At 34.1% G+C, this 21,229-nt stretch overlaps 1 protein-coding gene across 9 annotated transcripts in view; it reads left to right on the top strand.

The window, feature by feature from the left end:
* The window catches only part of LOC113392315 (uncharacterized), a 56,575-nt gene extending 35,407 nt beyond the window's left edge, over positions 1–21,168 (top strand). For 6 of the 9 annotated variants that reach the window (XM_026628682.2, XM_026628678.2, XM_026628679.2 and 3 more), the window contains 11 exons: positions 3,029–3,146; positions 4,190–4,272; positions 12,039–12,163; positions 14,308–14,519; positions 14,691–15,043; positions 15,216–15,320; positions 16,345–16,517; positions 17,207–17,362; positions 18,571–18,907; positions 19,178–19,344; positions 19,694–21,168. In XM_026628682.2, coding sequence (XP_026484467.1) covers positions 3,029–3,146; positions 4,190–4,272; positions 12,039–12,163; positions 14,308–14,519; positions 14,691–15,043; positions 15,216–15,320; positions 16,345–16,517; positions 17,207–17,362; positions 18,571–18,907; positions 19,178–19,344; positions 19,694–19,834 — 1,970 coding nt within the window. In that variant the 3' untranslated portion in view covers positions 19,835–21,168. Of the gene's footprint in view, positions 1–3,028; positions 3,147–4,189; positions 4,273–8,965; positions 9,227–12,038; positions 12,164–14,307; positions 14,520–14,690; positions 15,044–15,215; positions 15,321–16,332; positions 16,518–17,206; positions 17,363–18,570; positions 18,908–19,177; positions 19,345–19,693 lie in introns of those variants that run through there. The other 3 variants (XM_064220890.1, XM_064220891.1, XM_026628683.2) reach the window with 3 other exon arrangements.
* Positions 21,169–21,229: the final 61 nt, after the last annotated feature.

A 21,229-nucleotide genomic window follows, 5' to 3' on the forward strand; every position in this document is an offset into this window, starting at 1 on the left:
AATGTAATTAGTGCTAAAAATGAAATACATGTTCTATACCAACATCCGATACATTTGTCGGGACGATAAATATGTCGGTCCAGGTTTATGTAAACGAGCTATAGCAAATTAAATACTAAACTACTATTGTTATTCTAGTACCGTAAATAGTATTTTTTTCCATTGTCATTGTTATTGAGACACTAATAGAGTACAAATTTGTAAAATACATTAATCACATGGATGTTAGTTGGTTATTATCAAGCTAGGTTTGTGTAGAAAGAGCGATAAACGACACAGCTTTTTTTAAATATTAGATATAGTCGTCGGTACATAAATATAATATCAATATTTGAATACGAAATTAACGAGTACAGCTACCAGTATTGTTACAAATTTCCGTCCGTCCTATTAAATTAAGACATTATTTCTTTTGATTCTTATAATAAAAAAAAAAACTTGTACTGCTTTATTGCAAGTAACAAGTACGTAAGTGGTTAAGTGGTAAACAAAACGATGTCTGATCATATGGAAGAACATCTTAATAATTGTTGTTTCTAGTTAATGCGAATGAATATTGCTATATAGTCAGTTTAAGCCAGTTATTCTCGTTCAGTTGATAATGAAATGTTTAGGTATAATTGTATACAAAGAGATCTTACCTACCGTTATTAAATCCGCTTACAACCGTCACCATTATATTTAATCATCGTCTAATGACAGCATAAAGCAGTCGCTTGGAACTGTAATTGAAGGGTTTTCCTTTATTACTCAGCCCCCTAATGAGTTCATGACAGAATTTGTTCCACGAAGTATATTAGGGACAAAAAACTCGTGTTTACTACGGTTAACATTACACATTTATAAAAATAGTATTTGTATTTTGGTTGTTGATAGGTCTTTGTGCAAGTCCGCCGGTAGCCACCACCTCATCAGATACTCTACCGGCAAACAACCATACTTAGTATTATTTTGTTCCGTTTGAAAGGGTCGAATGAGCTAGTGTAACCACAAGTACAAGGGACATAACATCTTAATTCCCAAGGTTGGCGGTACATTGGCTATGTAAGGAATCCTTAATATTTCTTACAGCGCCAATGTCTTTGACGGTCACCGCTTACTGTGAGATGGCAAATCCTTCTTAGGATTTCTTTTAAGAGAAGGTAATTAAAAAGTAAACAAATATGTTTTTTTTATTGTACTTTTCAAGTCTTAACTTTTGTTTACTTGTTGTTCTGATTATTTTCGATGTAAACTTAGATTTTATTCAAATATTATCAATTTGATATTGCATATAATCAATCAAGATATACTTTACTCAAGTAGGCTCTTAAGGGGGAACTTCACATGATATTATTGGTTATTTTACACGATTACATTAAAACGTAAAGCTACCTATAATGTATGAAAGATTTTTTTGTATTTAACCGACCTGTGATTGTAAGTTATAAGAACGGTTGGGGAATAACTTTAACGAGTCTTATCTAGCTGATGATATGAAGGAAATATTATGATGTACGTCCTTATTGCTATATTTTATTAATAGTTTTTATATATATATAATAATTATAATTATAATAGATTGTTTTTAGTTATTGGTACAAAATTTAAATTAAAAATATCGTATGCAGATCAACATCGATTTTCTTTTTATCATTTAGTTTATAAAATAAATTCGTTCAAAATTATCTTCCTAAATTTCGATGCTTATGTATTATGTACTCAATTCTTTGTATATACGTTTGTATAAACGTATTTGCGTTTATGCTGTATAGGTAAAGCACCGTGACTAGTAAATACCATCATATAAATAATAATATATACTAGGCCTACATTCGTTTAATTGAATGGGAAGCAGTGGTTAAAAATACATTCAAGATTTATACAGAACATTATGAAATTAGCAGGAAATAAATTTTATAACTGTAAGACAATAATTTAACTGTAGGTAACTTTAAACATAATGTAGATACTTTGTATTATACATAATGCGTACTTTTTTGTGTATATGTATGTATATATAAAGCAAGGACGAAAATAATAATAAAATATAATTAAGTAGCTACAACCTACACCTACTAGTAGCTTAACATATTTATATAAAAAACAGGTACTATTAAATATGTATATTCACATTCGTAGATTAGAACCAGATCTTAAACCATCACATTATTAACTTCACTTAACTTTATTTTTCAATTTTTTTTTATCGGCCAATTATACACTTTTTACTTGGTGGTAGGGCTTTGTGCAAGCCCGTCTGGGTAGGTACCACCCACTCATCAGATATTCTACCGCCAAACAGCAGTACTCAGTATTGTTGTGTTCCGGTTAGAAGGGAGAGTGAGCCAGTGTAACTACAGGCACAAGGGACATAACATCTTAGTTCCCAAGGTTGGTGGCGCATTGGTGATGGTTAATATTTCTTATAGGACCATTGTCTATGGGCGGTGGTGACCACTTACCATCAGGTGACCCATATGCTCGTCCGCCTACTGATAACATAAAAAAATAAAATAAAAAAAAACTATTTAAGTAGTGGCATATTCAAGTTTTATGGAGTGACAGGAAAGGCAAATCCCTTAAGCCTTCTGCACAGATGGTATTATAGCGATTCAAATTAACTTTTTAAAAGTGGTAATCGAATTTCGCTACGAAATTTAGCACACTGCTTCATTTTGATTCATCATTTGATATAAGAATATTATATCGTGATCGAGTCACTTCTTACACGACCGAGTATAATATCGTTTGGGTACTCTTCGGAATCCGGTCTCAATTATACAGTGTTCGTGTAGCGTTCATTGTTTTTGAGTTGAAACTTTGAGAAGTTGTTAAGTTGCGTGAACCTGGCATAGTACCATTAATTTACAATAGCTGACGCGTATCTCGTACAACACATTAGCATATTACATTTCATACTTGTAATAAAATGATTTCCTCCCATTCCTCTTTTTGTTATACTCGCCTGCAAACAGCGTGTCTACTGTCCAGTTTTGTTTTAGACGTTTATTTCGTATCTGTGTGACATATAAAATTTTTGTTTCAGTTTTTGAAATGCTGGTTTGCGCGCGTCAATGTGCACGACGAAAATCTCTAATACTCACGTTTGGAGAATTTTGCGTTTTTGCAGCAGAGCTACGACGCTGTTCAAGACAAACTAGGCAGTAAGTTATTTTTTTTTTTAATATGATATTGGTTTTATAATGTTATATCAATAACATATTCATTCGTTTATAGTATATACGTTCAAAATTTGCACTTCCCAAAACGCGACCCAATACAGCAACTGCCGTAGGGAAAATTGATAAATTTTCTGACTCTGAAAAAATTTCTGACGCCATAGTCATTGTTTTTTAAGTAATAATATAAAATTCAATATCGTAACTACAATGATTAAGTAATTAATTAATTAATTTTATATCGAAACCATTTGAAACCGCAAACATAATTCTTAAAGGAAACGTCACAAAAAATATCTTTTTAATTTTATTTACATATATTTTATTATTTCTTTCACTCTATATCTATATATACCTATGTCTTGCGAATATGAACTTTATTATAACGTAGTAACTACTATTTTGTATAAATTGTCTTACGCAAAATAAAAGCAAGACGTTCGTGTCGCAACGTTCTACGACCTTAGGACGAGTCGATTGGATCATTATATAAATATAACGTAATGTTCAGGTGACTACTACTTGTATTCGATTTTAATGACCGCACTATACGTAGGTATTAGATGCGTTTTAATGAGGTGCGCATAGAGTTTTGGCAGTAAAAGCAAAACTAGGTAAGCTGGATCGTACGTAGTGGCCCGAACGTTACAGCATTCTATGCGAATATAAATAATAACTAAGTATAATGGCGTAATTAGTGCCCTCGATGTCCGCTTCAAGTGCAACATAAATCAGTTTAATTCTGTCGATGACGTTCACAATGGGCCGCCGTGTACAACGCTTGCCCGGTCTTGAACTGCAGAGTTACGGCTGGACTGCCGCACTGCCGCACTGTCGCTACCGCGAACGCGTACATTGACCCTTGAATGTCGCATAAAATGTTGGTCATGTACTGAATCACGACCGAGGCGACTTGCATTTTCTAACTTCAGAATGTCCTAGAAACTAAAGCCGTCGTCCTCCATAGGCCTTGTTTCTATCACACTACTACTATTTGCTTCAAATCTAATTGTATATTTTATTAACAGGACATCAAACAAGCCCGAGTCGCCCTTGTGGAGCTCGGACAAGGAACTTCGGGACAAGGAAGCCATATGCAAACATGTTAACGGTAATTGAAACTACTATGTTTAACTCGTGACTAATTATTTTGTTTCAAAAGATTGTTGAAATACATTAAGAATTATCTATCAACGTTAGTAAATTAATGAATTTAAGTTACTAATAAGAAGAAGCGCGTAAGCGAATCGCAAAACTTCCGCCACGACGTTAACCAGTTCCTCATTGCATGGCCTGCGTTTATTTTGTATTGCGGAAGGTCGACGTGAGACAGCGTTGTCCCGCTAACGCTAAACAAATCGTAAAATGAAATGACTAACTTTCCGCACGGTACCAATCCAGAAATACTTCAGATCGACTTCCCTAGCGGTGCGGCTCCAACATAAGTTCAGTGCCGTTGTGCCCACGCGCCACCTGTCACGGATGGGGATGTTATTCATTCTTCGCACTAACAATACCACAAAAACTCAATAAAAGCAATGATCCTATCAATCTTTCGATGGTATCTTATCTGAGGATGTGACTTCTCCGATTCAAATGGATTATTCCATAAAATAAAATATCTCTTTGTAAAAGATTATTTAAGTTTAATAGTTGGTGGATATAATTTAATATTTATAAATTTAATACTTTTATCGCGTATATTAAATCAGTGGTTCGATAGTATTTGAATGTCATACGAGTCATGTTTTTTTTTTTTGTTTTAATAGTTCTAATCAACGGTAATCTATCATAATTCCAGTAGAAATGATTAATTAATCTTACACCTCGATGTCAGACAATCGATAATATAAGGTTGCCTTTAAATGGACAGCGGGAGTCATTTGTCGCTTACCTTAATCGATGGTGACTTGCGTTTTTGTTTGTTAGTCAGACGAAACATTATTTCACTCAGAAATAATGAAATTGCGTTATTGCAAAAACGTGCAATTTGTTTACTAAATACTTATTTAAAAGGTCCTATCACTCCAGTTGGTAATACTGCTATTCTTTGATTATGAATGAATCATAATGTTGAAGAGGATTCTTCGCGACTGTAATTGCAAAACTATGTTAAGCTAGCTCAAGAACATTGAGCAGAATTTTCCGCCACGATTATTTTTATTTTAAATGTTGGTAAAGAGTAACTACTGAGTAAAATAGTTCTTAAAAATGAAGATTCAAAAGTAATTGAATAAAGTTTGTATTGATACATTGTTTGATAGACAATAGACTAGATTAAAAATAATTAAAATCTTAACCAAATGCGAACATCAATTCTACCGATGAGAATCGACTAGAATGTCCTAGAATTTACCAAATATCATCGCATTTATCCAATAAATATATAGGTGAATACAAACATATTAGTTTATATATCTTTAACTGTAACTTACAGGCACAAGGGACATAACATCTTAGTTCTCAAGGTTGGTGGCGCATTGGCGATGTAAAGAATGGTTAATATTTCTTACAGCGCCATTGTCTGTGGCATTTGCAAGTCCGTCAACCGATATCATAAAAAAAAAAAAAACTTGCATAAAAATTACCGAACAGCGACAGATAATCTTTCCTATCAACTTTCATAATCATGCGTCATATTTCTTGTCTATTAATAAGTTATTTGAATATCAAAGTAAATATATTATTAAGTTTTATTGATTTTGTATTGGCACTCGGTAATCGTGGAATTTAAACTAAGAACGATCCGTGAATTTGCGTCACGTCGATTCTCATCTTTGTTTATAATATTAGCTTCATTTAAGTCATCGAGGACCATAAAAATGTTATGTACCATTATCACATTGTTTTGTTTGACGTGATACAGTAACAAAGTAAATGTGTTTCGTATGTTTATGTACATAGCAGTCTTTACATGCTTAACAATAATTATACCTCTATTGTTTTTAACTCATAAAACATTAAAAAAGCAGTAGATAGGATATTTATGGTTGTATCTATTATACGAGATCAATATCATGATGATATGCTCCTGACCGTTTTCGTCCACGGCGAAATTCACAAGAGAAATTGCCCAATTGCGCAGGACATATTAAAGTACACAGGTGTGCACTATCTATGTATTTATCTCATTTAATCTAATGGGTCACCAATCTGATATATCTAGAAATAGATTAGACACAGGATTGACGGCTTTAAGTCAAAGAAAAATAGGTAGGTGTAAGCTCGAAGAAGGAACGAAGAAATTTAAAAATAAAACAGAACAAAAAACTATATCATAATTATCCCTCCCATTCTCTAAACCATAATGTAAAAGTATCCTTTAAAATTATAATTTATATATTTACGTTTTAAGCAAGCGTGATTGGTTCATTGAACTCTAAATTTCAAATGTTCGGAAGACCTGCAAAATAAAGTTCTGTCAGACCGACATACAAAACTAAGAGATCCTATAAGGAATTTTTACTCAATTTTTTTATAGATAGAAGAGATATCATAGGTTAAGATCGTCACTTTATTACCTTGTGTGTATTAAGTCAGATTACATACTATATTATTAAGAAAATGTTTTACTAATTTTATAATTTCGTCATTTAAATATTTGACACGTGGTTTCAGAGCTATTCAACGTTGTGTTGTGTGCTAGTCAAGAAATATCCTAAACAAGTACAAAGTACATCATCATTAATAGGATTTCGCTTTATATTTAATGACTCGTTAGTCTGACTGTGCGATGGGTATGCTATGGTTTATGACTCAAATGAAAAAATAACATTAAGTTCAGTTCCGCATTCCCATAGATTCACCATAATTACACGGAAAAACTAAATTAATTGTGAATCATAAAGTTAAAGTACTAAAGTAAGACTTTGTAAATGCTCCACCGCTGGGCTAAGGCCTCCTCTCCTTTAATGGGGAGCTGATCTCCACCCTTTTAAAAGTTTAGAGCCGAATTGTGAATACACATATGAATCTGCAATCATACAATTTTTATCCGATATTTGCAATTAATTAGCATTAAGCACGTGACAATTCAACGGTCTGCGCATGAATGATCAATCACTGCTTCAAATTCACATATTCTAAATACTTTGCCATCACGGTTCTACGAAGCATGTTAAGAAATAAATTTATTTTTAGATTATTAAGTGTCATTTTTTTATGCCAGTTTTAGGTAAATAGAAAGTAAAGTTAATAGCCAAAGCGATGTGTAATTATTGAACATAAATCAATCTGTTAAATCGGATACGTCGTCTTCATAATTCTGTAGTTGTAACTAAAGCCGATGACACATAGACATACATATGTGTATATGTTTATGTTATATTAACATAATTTATATCGTTTCCGTGTTGTTAATGTAATAATTTAAACATTTTTCTTATAAAACTCTTTTCCGGTCCTTATTTTTAATACGAAGTAGGAAGTAAATAAATAAATTCTTATTTAAATAATCAAATATTATGGAAAGGCTGTTTCGTCGTGTCAAAATACTCTTAAGATTTTTGTTATTACGATACTTGATTAAAAATATTTTTGAATTGAGTAAACTTATATCTTGTAATATTGTCGCACGTCGAGCTAAGGCTTCCACAGCTTGAGAAGGATTGTAACTTAGTCCACCACTTTGCTTCATTGTGGGTTGCTGTACGTTGTTGTGATACATTGGTTTTCCTACACCGCTAAGTACGAGATTAATTTATGAAACACTTGAAAATTAAGTAATTCATTCAAGAGTTTCAATTTGCAATCTTCGGTTAACATTCACGAGTTAGTATTCTATCATACGAAAACAATATTAACAAAGGGTATAGTTCCGCATATTACTGCATCTCAATCGTGAACAAAATCAAATAAACGGCGGGCGTGGCCTTCCTGGCTCTTCCGCTCAACTATAAACAGATTGCGGAAATACTATAATGTGCCCGAAGCAGATCGATTAATCCTAAATTTCTGACTATTTAGATAAGAATGAGAAGGTCAAAGATTATATCGTAAACTTCGATAATTTTATTTATAAAGCAAAATCAATGACATGAACATTTTCGTATTTTATTTTATATAAAAAATATATCAGTTCTATCACATAACAAAATTGAATAATGAATTAAATAGAGGGTATGTGAAGTTCATATTAACCGATTTTTAATAGTTTATACACATATGTTCTGAATATTTCAATTCATTAATTTCCGAGGATTTTTCGAATCTTTGCCTCAACTAACTCAGCTGCTCGTCTCGACTTCGTATTGGAAATAGGGATTGTATTTACTTCCCGATCGTAGCGCCCTAACCGGATACCTACAATCTCAACTATCTAGAGCTCCACTCAAAAATACACAAAACCATTCATCAACATCAGCCCCGACGTTCAGGAGGACTTCAATGAAATGAACACCAATAGAAGAAATTTAGAATTAAATAAAAATATACAGGACTGTTACGTATATTTGAATAATTATCACATAAGTCTATATTGTATTGGAATACATGATCAAATTCTTAAGAAATTTAATAATTTATATAGCTCATGATGCTCATTATATTCCGCTGTGAAAATTATTCAAATATCCTCACGTTTTTCTGTGGGTGACAATAAAACTGATTGTCATCTTAAACCGTTGCGTGAATACTAATAATATTTTAATTCGGAGTCAGTAACCATTTTCATACCCGTGTTGATTTCTTGACGGGATAAAGATTGCTATCTCAATACGTCCAATATTCACTGTCATATAAATTTATGATTGATTGTATTACGAAGGAGTTAATGATGATCTCGTGCGTGAACACGTTTGAATAGTATTAATTAATCGTTAACGTATCGGATCAATAATATCATAACCGCCCTATGGGATGGATCATCGTCGCGATAATTGTGTCATGTCTTTGTAGTGCTATAGAAATAACGGAATATTTTAAAATGCGGAATTGGCTAGTAGTCGGACGTAGAGTTTGCCGTCGCGACGCCAGTCGGCCGCCGACCGTCCGCCGGGACAGCGCGCAACGGCGCGAGTGTCAAGAATTAACCGCAGCCATGCCGCCTACCACAATGATAGTGCCCTGTGTGTTTTCAATTATCGTAACATTTATTATTTATAAACTTAAATATTCAACTGGAAAACCAACATATTCGACGATCACAAGTTTTAAGAGTACTAAAGTAATCCTATGATGATTTGTAATGTTCCCATTGAGTGACGTGAATACGTTTTACTACAAAGTCGCGTAGACTTAAAAACATTATCCCAACATATGTGCGGGCGGAGGCAGGGGTGCCCAGTGCGTTTGTTGAGCACGCGTTGTGTTTACGTTTTCATTTCTGGCATTCGATGTTGATCCCGAATTGGATTGTTTGCTGGCCACGTTTTTTGTGCTCCTAAATGTCAACATTGACATCTGGTTCATAAGAATGGTTGGGTGACATTTGTTTTAATAAAAAAAGATATATATAGTTCTATAAATTTGTCAAATGCAGTGCCAAATTATATGGTTAATTATAGTCACTGGAATATAGATTAAATTTCTCTAAAGTTAGGATTTCCTAAATATTAGTTTTCTATATATTTGATAACTGATTCGATAATCAGGAAGTTAATGGTTTATGTAGTTCAAGAATTCGCCAACGTGTTTGCAGCCCACGCTTTGCCATCAATCATTACCCATGGGCTCCAAGTTGAACGGACCGTTCACCTGTGCGGAACACTTTCTAAATTAAGGTGTATCATCACATTAGTCAGTAATATTTATAGCCACCCTATATTCGTAATCGGGTCTTCCGGAAAAATATCACGGCTGCTGTGGATACTATTTGATCACTATGAAATAAATACTTCATATTTGACAAAATTTGATATTCGCGTTTAACTGGGAGCGTTCCCAAAACTATTAAAGTTTCTAAAATAAAGATGTGAATTTATGAAATCACTTTGCGGTCACATAGTTGCGTAGTTTTTTTAACTTTCGTAATAATTAATCTCGCACAATCGCGTGTTCCACTACAGTACAATTGTTGACAATTAACCGTAGTTCTTTTGCGTGCTTCAATCATGTCTAAGAAAGAGGGTCAACTACTCGTATAATCACACGTATGTATATTATTCAAGGGATTATTCGAATTTAAACAAATGTCACATATACGAGGCCATGAACGCTTTTGTCTTCTTTTATCTTAATACTATAAATGGTATTATTCATATCCACAGTATTGACGTAGACACTACGTTAGACACGATACTCGTTAGATTTAAGAGCGTGGGTTTGTGCTTGAAACATGTGATAGAATACATTCTGTATATAGAATCAGTTGCCCGTTACTCCTACACGATGTGTTTTACGGAGTCGTGATATTAATTTATGATAACATTTTCAATTATAGTATGTAAATAAGTCTTCAAACCTCTTTACCATATGATGTTCTATTATATAATATACCGTTTATATAAATGTTTCATAAAATTATAAGTAATATAGTAAATTTTATATAATGTATACATTCACAAATCTACTTGCATACAAAACAAATACTTTGTTTAGAAAAATAATGATGATGTCAGTCGTATGACCTCACGCACCCGACGAAAGAATCTGGATTGTAAAAGGACGTATTTATAAAAAGCTGATAATTTTATGTCACCAGTTGAGAACGATATTATATTAAATATATATCTCAAATATTTACAACGTTCTCTCCAAAATACCTTTTCCTTTAAAATATATTTATATTTTTTAGAGTTCTCGGTACGGAAACTATAACTGAGCTATCACTTAGCGTGCGTCGTCTCTCAGTCTGTCACAGAGCTGTATATTTAGAACCGTAATAGATAGACAGTTGAAAAACACCAAAATACGGGTCTAGCTGTCATGACAAACAAAACAATAAAAAATCTAAACTCAAGGTACCGGACCCTTAGTGTGCGAGTCCATTCGCACTTGATCAGTGTACGTTACATTGATATAAAAAAAATAATAAATTTGTTAGATTGTAAATATGCTGACTTAATTTTTGTTAGATTTTTTTCCGATTTTACACAAAAACTATTTGTAGTTTTCGAATCTGATCTAATCGGATTAGTGACATTGATATGGATCCTACTAAATCTACTCATATTATAAAATAATATTTCATAGTGCGCTTTCAAGACAAATGCTGCTCATGCTATGGGGTATAGATATACGAATACTGTATTATTTTTAAATCTCTAAAATGTGTACAAAAATGTAAAGTGAGTTTTTTATAATATCTATCTATCTATCTTTTATGGAGTAGTAAGTGTATAAATAAACACTTTTTTATTGATGACCAAACGTAGACAAATTATAACACATATTGAGTAAAAAAAAACAAAACTACTTATTGCCAAATATCAAAACTAAACGAAAAAAAATACATAATAACTACTGAAACAAATTTATTAAAAAATAATGATTCGATTAGTGATTTTTTCGGAAGTGTTTTGATTTTTTGATTTAATATCCGTCACCTTTAACTGTCGCGAAGTATTTATAATTGAATATCAATGAATAACTCAGTTTTAAAAATTCATAAATACTGCCTTTTACTATTCGAACCAGTACATATATTTAACGAAATAAGTTTTTTTCAACAATAATGTGAAAGAATAAGCCTGGCGCGTTGTACGATATTTTTATGTTTATTTAAAATTGGTACGGTATTAGATCCTTTTTTTTCATACAAATTTGGAAGGGATTTACTATAATATAGATACGATATTAATTTATTCATTCGATTAGTTAGGAAAACAATTTCTAAATCAATTTGGTGAAATTGTAGCTCACAGAATTTTATATTTATCATAACAATTAAGTGTTCAATTTAAAAAATAAAAAGGTTTTAAATAATGTACCGTTGCGCAGGCAGCGAGGCGTCGCCACCTCCTCCTTGCGAGGTGTTCCTGGGAGGGTCCTGCAACCCGACCACATGGAGATCAGACATCGCTATTCCTATGCTTAAGAAGATGGGCATCACATATTTCAATCCTGTAAGTACTCTTTGACTTCTTATTATTAATAATATGATGTAAATAATCGTTTAACCTACCTCCCATACACCAAACACATATCCAAGGGTTGGCGGCGCCATTGACGGTGTAAAAAGAGGCTTATATTTATTGCAATGCCAAAGTCTATTGGTGTAGGTTACCACCTACCACCTAGTGGGCCATTTGCCCATCTCCTCTTATTAAAATATTTTATAAATACATATATAAAACGACAATAATAATTCATCTCTATTAAAAGTATTCATTTTTTAAAGAATAAAGTGGTTTATTTAAAACCGGCATTACAAGTTCTAAGGATGATGTCCTCGTGATTAATTTCAATAACGACAGTCATTCTTGAGGGAAACTCGCCAACTGCGCGAGATATACAATAATTGACAAGTGTACGAGCAAAAAAGGCACTCTATCCCCCTTACTCTCATTACACTATGGGTTACCAATCCGACTAAAATGTTGAGTTGCAGAACCAGGCTTTAAGAGCTTGCCTAGGCACGAAAGTGTTAAACTTGTTTTAATTTTATGGAATTAAAGCTTTTTAATACATCCTAATTTTTATCGGCATTAAAAGTACTCACTAAACCATTTTAAAAACCCCTAAACTACATAAATTCAAGAAACAGTTTCGATTCGCAGTGTAACGTTTGCATGAATTATAGACAAACCAGCAAGCACACTTTCGCATTTAAAATATGAATAGGAATTCGTCGAGTGAGAACATTTTGTGAATTCAATTTTATTTAAATATATGAGTAGTTTAAATCATAAATAATTTACAAGTCAATTTAGACATTACAAATTTAAATATAAAGGTCATACTCCTTACAATACTGTTGTAACTTAATTTTAATCTTTAGAATAATTAAAATATTATACAAACGTCTTTTTGTTCGTATTTTTTTTTAATGAAGTTTAGGCACATTCATATACCTGTTACCTGTTAGTTGAATGTGTGATTTTAATCCAGCATTTAAGCAACCAATTCGAATATGATATTTATTTTTCCCGTAGTTAAAGTAAGATTAGTACCAAAAACACTTAAAGTACCTACGGGTGAACATCATTACTCTAAATATTTTGTTAAATAAAATTGCTTACGTGTTCCATATTAAGGACACCGTACTATCAATGCTTATTTAAACCGCTATTAAGATAATTCGATTTAACAATATTTAAATAATAAGTTAAGTAATATATTGATTCCAATTCTAAAATAGTACAACATAATATTTATTTATCTGCTCGAATAACCTTAAGAACTAGTCCAGTATTAAATGTGAATTTGTATCGTTATCCGTCTCTGTCATAATAATTGTTATTTATTTTAAATATTTATAATCGTTGACCACATTCCACAACTGGTTTCCATATACCACAGATAGTAAAAAATCAATCGATTGCAAATCAAGGGCTTTTGAGGCCTTCTGAACGCTACATATAAATTTATTGCTAAACTAACGGTTTTATCTCAGTATTAATATTTGAATGGAGTTTACTCGTTCTCTCGGTCGGTAACAATTGCATATGGTTGCAGGCACTAGATTGAGATACCGGACTTGTACTAGAAAAAAAAAAAACGTTTTGATAAAATCGTACAGTTCCAAATGCTGGTTACATATGTATACTTTTACGGCAATGTTTTGCGATTCTTTTGAATACTTTTGTGTCGTGTTTTATACTTTTGATTTTTTTTTAAAGATTAATTATTTCTTAGTTTAGTTTCACATTGTGTCGTGTGGGAAAGGCCTTACTAATTTCTCAGAGTTCTGTAAAATAACGGAAAAAGTGATAATGCATGTAGCTGAATAGTTTATTTTTATTAAACGTGATCGAACTGAGTGGAACTGACATCATACAACACGTTTACATGTAATATCTATATATTAATACGTGAACGTCGAAAATTGTTTTAGATTTTTTTTTTATAAAAAGTATAGGAATTTAATTTATTCCATTCGAAATGTATTGTGTCATTGATGTGAACAAAAGCAATTCTATTTTCTTTATTGGTAATTCGATTATTCTATTGTTGGAGAATAACCCTTCTAGTTATACACATTAAAGATGTTTATTGATAGTAATTTAACGGTTTGATGAAATTTCACTAGTTCATTTTTATAATTTAGCAAGTAGACGACTGGTCGACGGAGTTAATAGAAGTGGAACATCGTGCTAAGGCAGAGGCACGAGCTCTATTATTCGTGTTGGACAGCGAGACCCGCGCTGTAGCCGCGAGTGTCGAGGCTGCGCATTTAGCAGCCGCGCCCCGAGACCTGCTGCTCGTACTGCGACCATACTCGCGTCATCAGAACATCGGCCGCGAGACCATCTCTGACCAGTCAGTTTACCTTATAAATCATCATTAATTATAAAGTATCCATTTTATTAACATACCTTAAACTCATATTGTATGAAAAAAAACAATTTGTTAATTTAAACCTCTCCAGACAATTTTATAGGTTAAAGATATTTTGAGATAAATTCATTAAAACAATCTTAATGATTACAGAGAGTACATTGAGCTGTCGCGAGCTCGAGCGACATTACAAGAAGCAGTCGAACGGCGAGGACTTCCCGCCTTCACAGATATACCAGCGGCGTTACGATGCGCACGCGCTGTTCTTCGAGGGGCGCGAACGCACCCGCGTCACTCTTTGGGTCACACGATTCTGCGACTGAAACGTGTATACGACGCAGCGGGCGGCAGAAACGCGCGATTACCTCGCGCACGAGCCATCGAAGCGCTCAAAGATGCGACGCGGGCGCCTCGCGATCTCGCTGAACGTTGCCTACCAGCAAACGCTGATACAATTGATTTCGAGTCCTTTTGTGCTGCCGTGGCGGAACTGGCCGCTGACGCAGGTGAGATATACGCAAATTAAGAGTTTCTAATATTAGTTTCAGATGCTGACAATCTATATAAAGTTTATTAATTACCTAATTATGTTAAAATGTTTAAGGGAAAGAAAGTTGGAAAGTATTTTGTAATAAAAAGTAGGACATTTCGGTTGGGTAAAGTAGATATTTGTTAAAGGTTCGCAATCACCGCGAACACCGTCCGGTTCGAGCGTAGCGGCGCGCGTGCGTCGCGCGTTTCGATCGCTGCGAGATTTGATCGTCTCGTCTGGCTTGTCCCCCGGTGCGTTTTGCACGCACGACATGCTTTGCAATTGACTTTTGAGGCTTTCCAAGCGTACCGTTACAATATCGGAACATAATAAAGTGACTTAAACGTACTAACGTTAAGTATCTCTCATTCAGAACAGAAATTGCAAATATTTATTACAAACGTCGTATGTACGGCTATAATCTGTATCGGTCATTAAACTTTATAATTTTACAATCACTCGTTTCAGATAACATATATCGATTGATTGAAAAATCCGACCTTGATATCGAAATTAAATATTAAATCATAGATGTGCCAGGAATGTGTCTATAAATAATATCGTGTGCACAAATAACCTTGCGATTTATTAAGTCACGTTCAAGGGATACTTCAAAGTTTTGGCCATGTCACTTGCTATGTGAGAAAGCGTAACGGTCCGTCTAAATCATTACCTTATTTTCTTCACTGTTATTCCATTTCATTCATTTCAGTTCGCCGTGTTCCGTGATCGTTATATTCTTCCGCAGATACATTTCAAACTGCAATCATTCGACAAAATAGCTTCATGTAAATATCGCTTATTTATCTTATCATTCTTCGCACAGAGGAAATACTCACTCAAGTTTCATTCTTCGAATCGAATCATTTTCGGTGTGATGATTTTGTTTTGTTTTGCATTCCTATCTAGTTGAGTTCGTTTGGAAAACTAATATGTTTATTTTATTATTTGCGGTTTAATTGTTACGACTTTTTTATCATTTAGCTAAACGCGTTATATTATAATAAATATATGCATTTTTTATGTATTTTATACAGCTTTGTTTATCTAGAAATCGTGAGAGAGAAATGCACGTACCAAGGTTTCTGAGTAATTGTATCGTTGTTATTTGTAACGTAGGATAGTTCTTGTTATTTCTATTTACATTTTTCAAATATCTATTCAAGTATTTATGGTTTAATTTTAGGTTTGGTATAAAATATTTTTATTTTTATTCAATTAAGTGACGAATACTTAGATATCAATGGAAATAATAATTTATAGTTTCAAAAACAGAATACCAGAGTCGTCACAACTCTGAGACGGAGAGCGCCGAGAGCGCCGCGGGGGTCGCGGGCGGAGTGAGCGGGACGGAGCGAGTGGCGAGCGCGCGGGAAGGGAACGGCCTGCGCGTGCACAACCCGCGTCTAAGAGCGTACGGACAGAAGCTCTCATTGTTTATACCCAAGGTACGATTGACTTTACTTATCATTGATAGATAATAACGCTACGTAATTAACCCACTGAGCCAAATTTTACGTAGACTTAACATATGTACTGGTATTCTTATACGGGGCCGTGAATATATTTATCTGTGAAAATAACTATTGAATTTTATTTGCATAAATGTGTCGCCTGTTGAACGAGCGATACGTATTCGATTTTCTAGACGTTACTTTTGTAATACAGGTATCAGATGTACACGATGACATTATAATTTATATATCTGTTTAAAAATTATCCGCTTATGTTAATTATATGTTTAACTTATGTTCATTATTACCAATGAACTCGGAAGAACTATTTTCAATCCCATTATCTTTTGATGTTTTGCCTATTAGATAATTAAAAGAAAATGATAAATTAATTATAATATATTATGTTAAAAGCGAGAGTTCGTTGGCTAATATAGATAGGCAAATAGGATAGCTGTTGGTAAATGGTCATAAATTAATAACTGCGCAAAGACATTGGCGCCTAAAGAAAGATGTCATGTCCCTTGTAGATGTATTTCCACTGGCTCACTCATTCTACAAACCGGTACAGAACAACACTAAGTATTGCTGCTTGACAGTAGAATATGTATTGAGTGTGTGGTACCTACAAAGATGGGCTTACACAAAGCCCTACCACAAAGTAAATGTTATTTATTTTATAGAATGGCAGCAACCGAAGTGCGGTAGATGAAGGTACCGCCTCTGGTGGTAGTAGCGGTGACTCTGTGTTCACACCGGGAACCGAACGACGACTGGAACGGTTACCGGCCATGTTGGGAGCGCCAATTCATGATGTATACCTCGGTGGATCTTTTCCTGTAAGTGTTATTGTAAATTAAAGAAATGTAAAAATATGAAATTTTAATTAGAAAGAAAGCCTAGCCTAAATATTAATAAATAAAGAGAAACAATTTCCATTCAAAACACAAAAATCTGTTCAAAAATACTCGAATTAAATTTACGAAATAAACTTTGTGTGTGTTAAATATATAATATGATTTATTTCAATATTATTAAGTACCTATAAATTATTTTTTAACTAAATGGTAGTCTACAAAAAAAATGGCAATTGCGTTCGAATATTTTAAAACATTTATAACCTTTTAAGTAACACTTACTGGATTATTTGTATTTATTTTTTTAATTTAAATCTAACTTTTAAAAAGTTGCTACTAATTAAAAATAATTGAAATATCTGTTATATTTACGTATGTATGTATGTTATCGGTCATCTAACAAGTATCACAATATTATGCCCATAAACAACACTACTGCGTAGTGCTTATCGCAAACGTGGGTTTATAAAGATTCCTCTATAAGTCAAAGAACATATTTTTTTGTAATGTTGTAATCGAAATGCATAGAGTACTTGTGTCTACTTATTACAATCAAGTATTCGTTAACGAATTAATGTGATGTAGTTATTGCATTGACGACTTTGTTCTCTGATTCACGTAACAGTGAGATAACGATCTCTTAACCAAAATTAATGCGTATCAATTGCTGAATGGCTCGTTGCGTTGTTAGCACACAATGCGTTTCGCTTGTTCCGCGAATGCTGTTAGCATAATGCGTTCTTAAACAAACCATGCTTACATTGTAACTGAATAATAATCAACAATGGGATCTTTATGTTTTGGCACAAAGCGTAATTTCATTTTCAACGATATCAGAGCGATTTGTCGTTCTACGTTAGGTGAACGTGTATGAGCTCATTTTTGATATCCGACTAATTGTTAGAATATCGTTTAAATACGTATCGGACCTTTTTTTGTGGCCGTGTTTTTTTTTTCATTTTTGACTTAATTAGCGGTAATTTTCTTTGAGTCACTCTCTGACTCATGATTTTTTACTGAAAACAAATTGAATTCGTTGATAGCGAAAACAGTACTTTCAAAATATAACAATGTTTTTTTTTGAGATATAATTAATTATTTATTTGATTAAAATTGTACATTATAAATTACAAGTAAAATATACTCAAGGAAATAAATATTTTTTATTGAATGTAAACTATTTTTTACAGTCTAATAGTGCACGTCCAGACGAGATCCTACGAAGGGAGGGTTTCACGTGCGTGATACCGCGCGTGAACGACTACACGCGCATGTTCTCCGCGCCCGCGCGCCGCACCGCGCCCGCGCCCGACTCGCCCTGTCGCGACAAGAAGCCGCGCCCCGACACGAGCGCGTCGCCGCCCGCCTCGCCCGCCGCGCCGCCCGCGCCCCCCTCGCCCGCCGCGCCCGCGTCGCCCGATGTCGTGCTGCGGGAGCGCGCCCCCGACGCCGACCGGCCCTGCGACCGCCTCAGCGCGTCCGACTTCTACTCGGTCACGGAGGACATCACGCCGCAGCCGTTTAAAGGTGAACTAGATCGTGCACATCATTTTTTATAACATTCGCCCCTTTGAAGACAAACAATTATTCAACGCTTAAATATAGAAGTAAATACATAAAGGATAACCTTGCCATGGTTTGAGGTAATTATAATAGCAATTATATTTTCGTTTAGTAACGACGAGTATCCTAAAGTTGTGACTACGATTAATATTAGAATTGAAAAATTATAGAAAAAAACCTGATCTAGAAAACTTAAGTACGTAGGACACAATTTGACATAGCTCGTGTTCTCAGGTACGTACGACGAGGAGCTGCTGCTGGGCTCGCGCGTGCTGGTCTTCGCGATGAGTGCGGAGGCTCCGAGCTTCGCCGCCATGGTGCTCGCCGCGCACTACATGGGCCTGCGCCCCAACCATACCGTGCTGCTCGTGCAGCCCATGGACCCGCAGCGGGCTCATCCCGTATGTATTTAACTATTCTCATATTGTTCATACCTATGTTTTTCCTGTATATGTTCGCAACCTTTAGCTACCACATTTCAAGTATTTTAGCTATGTAAAGTAACTAACGACACTACTTTTTATGATATTCAAGGAATGACTATTTCTTTTTTCCCTATGTAAGTGTAAAGCTCGCGTTAGGAGTAATGATGACAATAACTTTTATACCATAAGCGGATTGTTTAGTCTTCAATAGCTTGAAAAATTAAAAATGCCAAATAACATTTCTTACACCGCCAACATCTGTATTATAAAAAAGATTTAATTAATTTGAATACAAAAAAATAATAACCTATTATAAATTTCGCAGTACAGCGAGGCCGCTGTGAAAGATTACAACCGCGGCCGGCACTACCTGAGGGACCTCGCCCGGCGCGCCGGCGTGCCCGTGTTCGACTCCGTGGACGCGACCGTGGCGTGCGTGGTGTCGCGCCTGCGCGTGGCGCTCTAGCGCCCGCACCGCCCCTCACCGTGTATTCACTAATCGCTGCCTCGCCGACGTAGTACGTCCGAGGAGGATTTCTATGCTGCAACTGTGCATCACTGTCGGCCGTAAACTAGCCAATTTTATTACCGAATCAACGAAATCGTGAATCTCATTCATCCTTTCCATACGAATTTCGATGCTCAGATTCCTCATACGTAATTCCATAGTATATTATCACAAACTACGTAATAAAGACATCACAAACTAACCATCGTAACAGTATAGGTTATCGCGGCTAGGAGTCTCATACATGTGTACTTATTTCATACGTGTTATAATTTTGAACACTATAGTGTAGTACAAACAAGTCTCTCTTTTACTTCGTCACTCTCTATTGTGGTATAAATGTGAAAGTGTAGGCACTTATTTTAATACGGTTCAGTACGAAAGGGTCGAATGGAAGGCGATGGAATCGTTTCGAGTTAACAAATCTCTGTGATGAACTTGTTTAGGAAATTTTAATATTGTGAATTTTCAATGCATACATATAGGTAATAGCGTATGAATAATGTAGTGTAATAACGCAGGCGAGGAATTGAAGTCGCATGTTAACGTGTTTTAATGAATCTTAACATGACAAATGCATATGTCAGTACACGTCGAGCGGGGACGAATAATTGCTATTCTTGAATCCTTTCTCGAATTTTATTATCTTTGAATGAAAGATGTTATGATATTGACTGATGGTATTTTTAAAGTGCTGTTTGTCATACTTTTAGGATGTATAGTGGGTCTTGTAGACAATTTTCTCAAGTTAGATCTTTAGTGTATTGGCATACTGCTGTTAAAATTATTTACGTTATATATTTACTAAACCAGTTCGTATAATGGAAAGTACAAATGTGTTTTGCTCATGTAGCAAATTTAATAGTATGTTGTAATATCGTTAATCGAAAAGTTATTATGCAAAATTAATTGTTATTCACCTTATACTCATTTTTAATCTAGGTATTTTAGGATTCAATATACAAAAAAAAAAAATTGCTTACAAAATAATCAGGCTTTTAAAGCCTAGATTCCATACCTAAACTAGGTATAGCATAGGTAATATTAGTTAAATAAGTTGTAAAACGTTTGACCCACTGTCACTAAAATATTACAATTTTATATAATCAGCAAATATTATTTGCTAGTCACACTATCCATTAACATATATAAGTACTTTGTAATATTGTTTGATAGTACAAAAATCTAATTTATAGAAAAATTATTTCATATATTAATTGTAATTATATGCCATGTACGCTTATTTTAAACTAAAAACATCACATGTAAATATAGAAATTTGTAATTAGAAAGGTATTTTATTTTTCCCATCTCATTAGACGTCTTCGCTTTAAATTCAATTAATTAGGTTTT

The sequence above is a fragment of the Vanessa tameamea genome, chromosome 5 (genome assembly GCF_037043105.1).
Source record: "Vanessa tameamea isolate UH-Manoa-2023 chromosome 5, ilVanTame1 primary haplotype, whole genome shotgun sequence".
In the NCBI taxonomy this organism is placed as follows: domain Eukaryota; kingdom Metazoa; phylum Arthropoda; class Insecta; order Lepidoptera; family Nymphalidae; genus Vanessa; species Vanessa tameamea.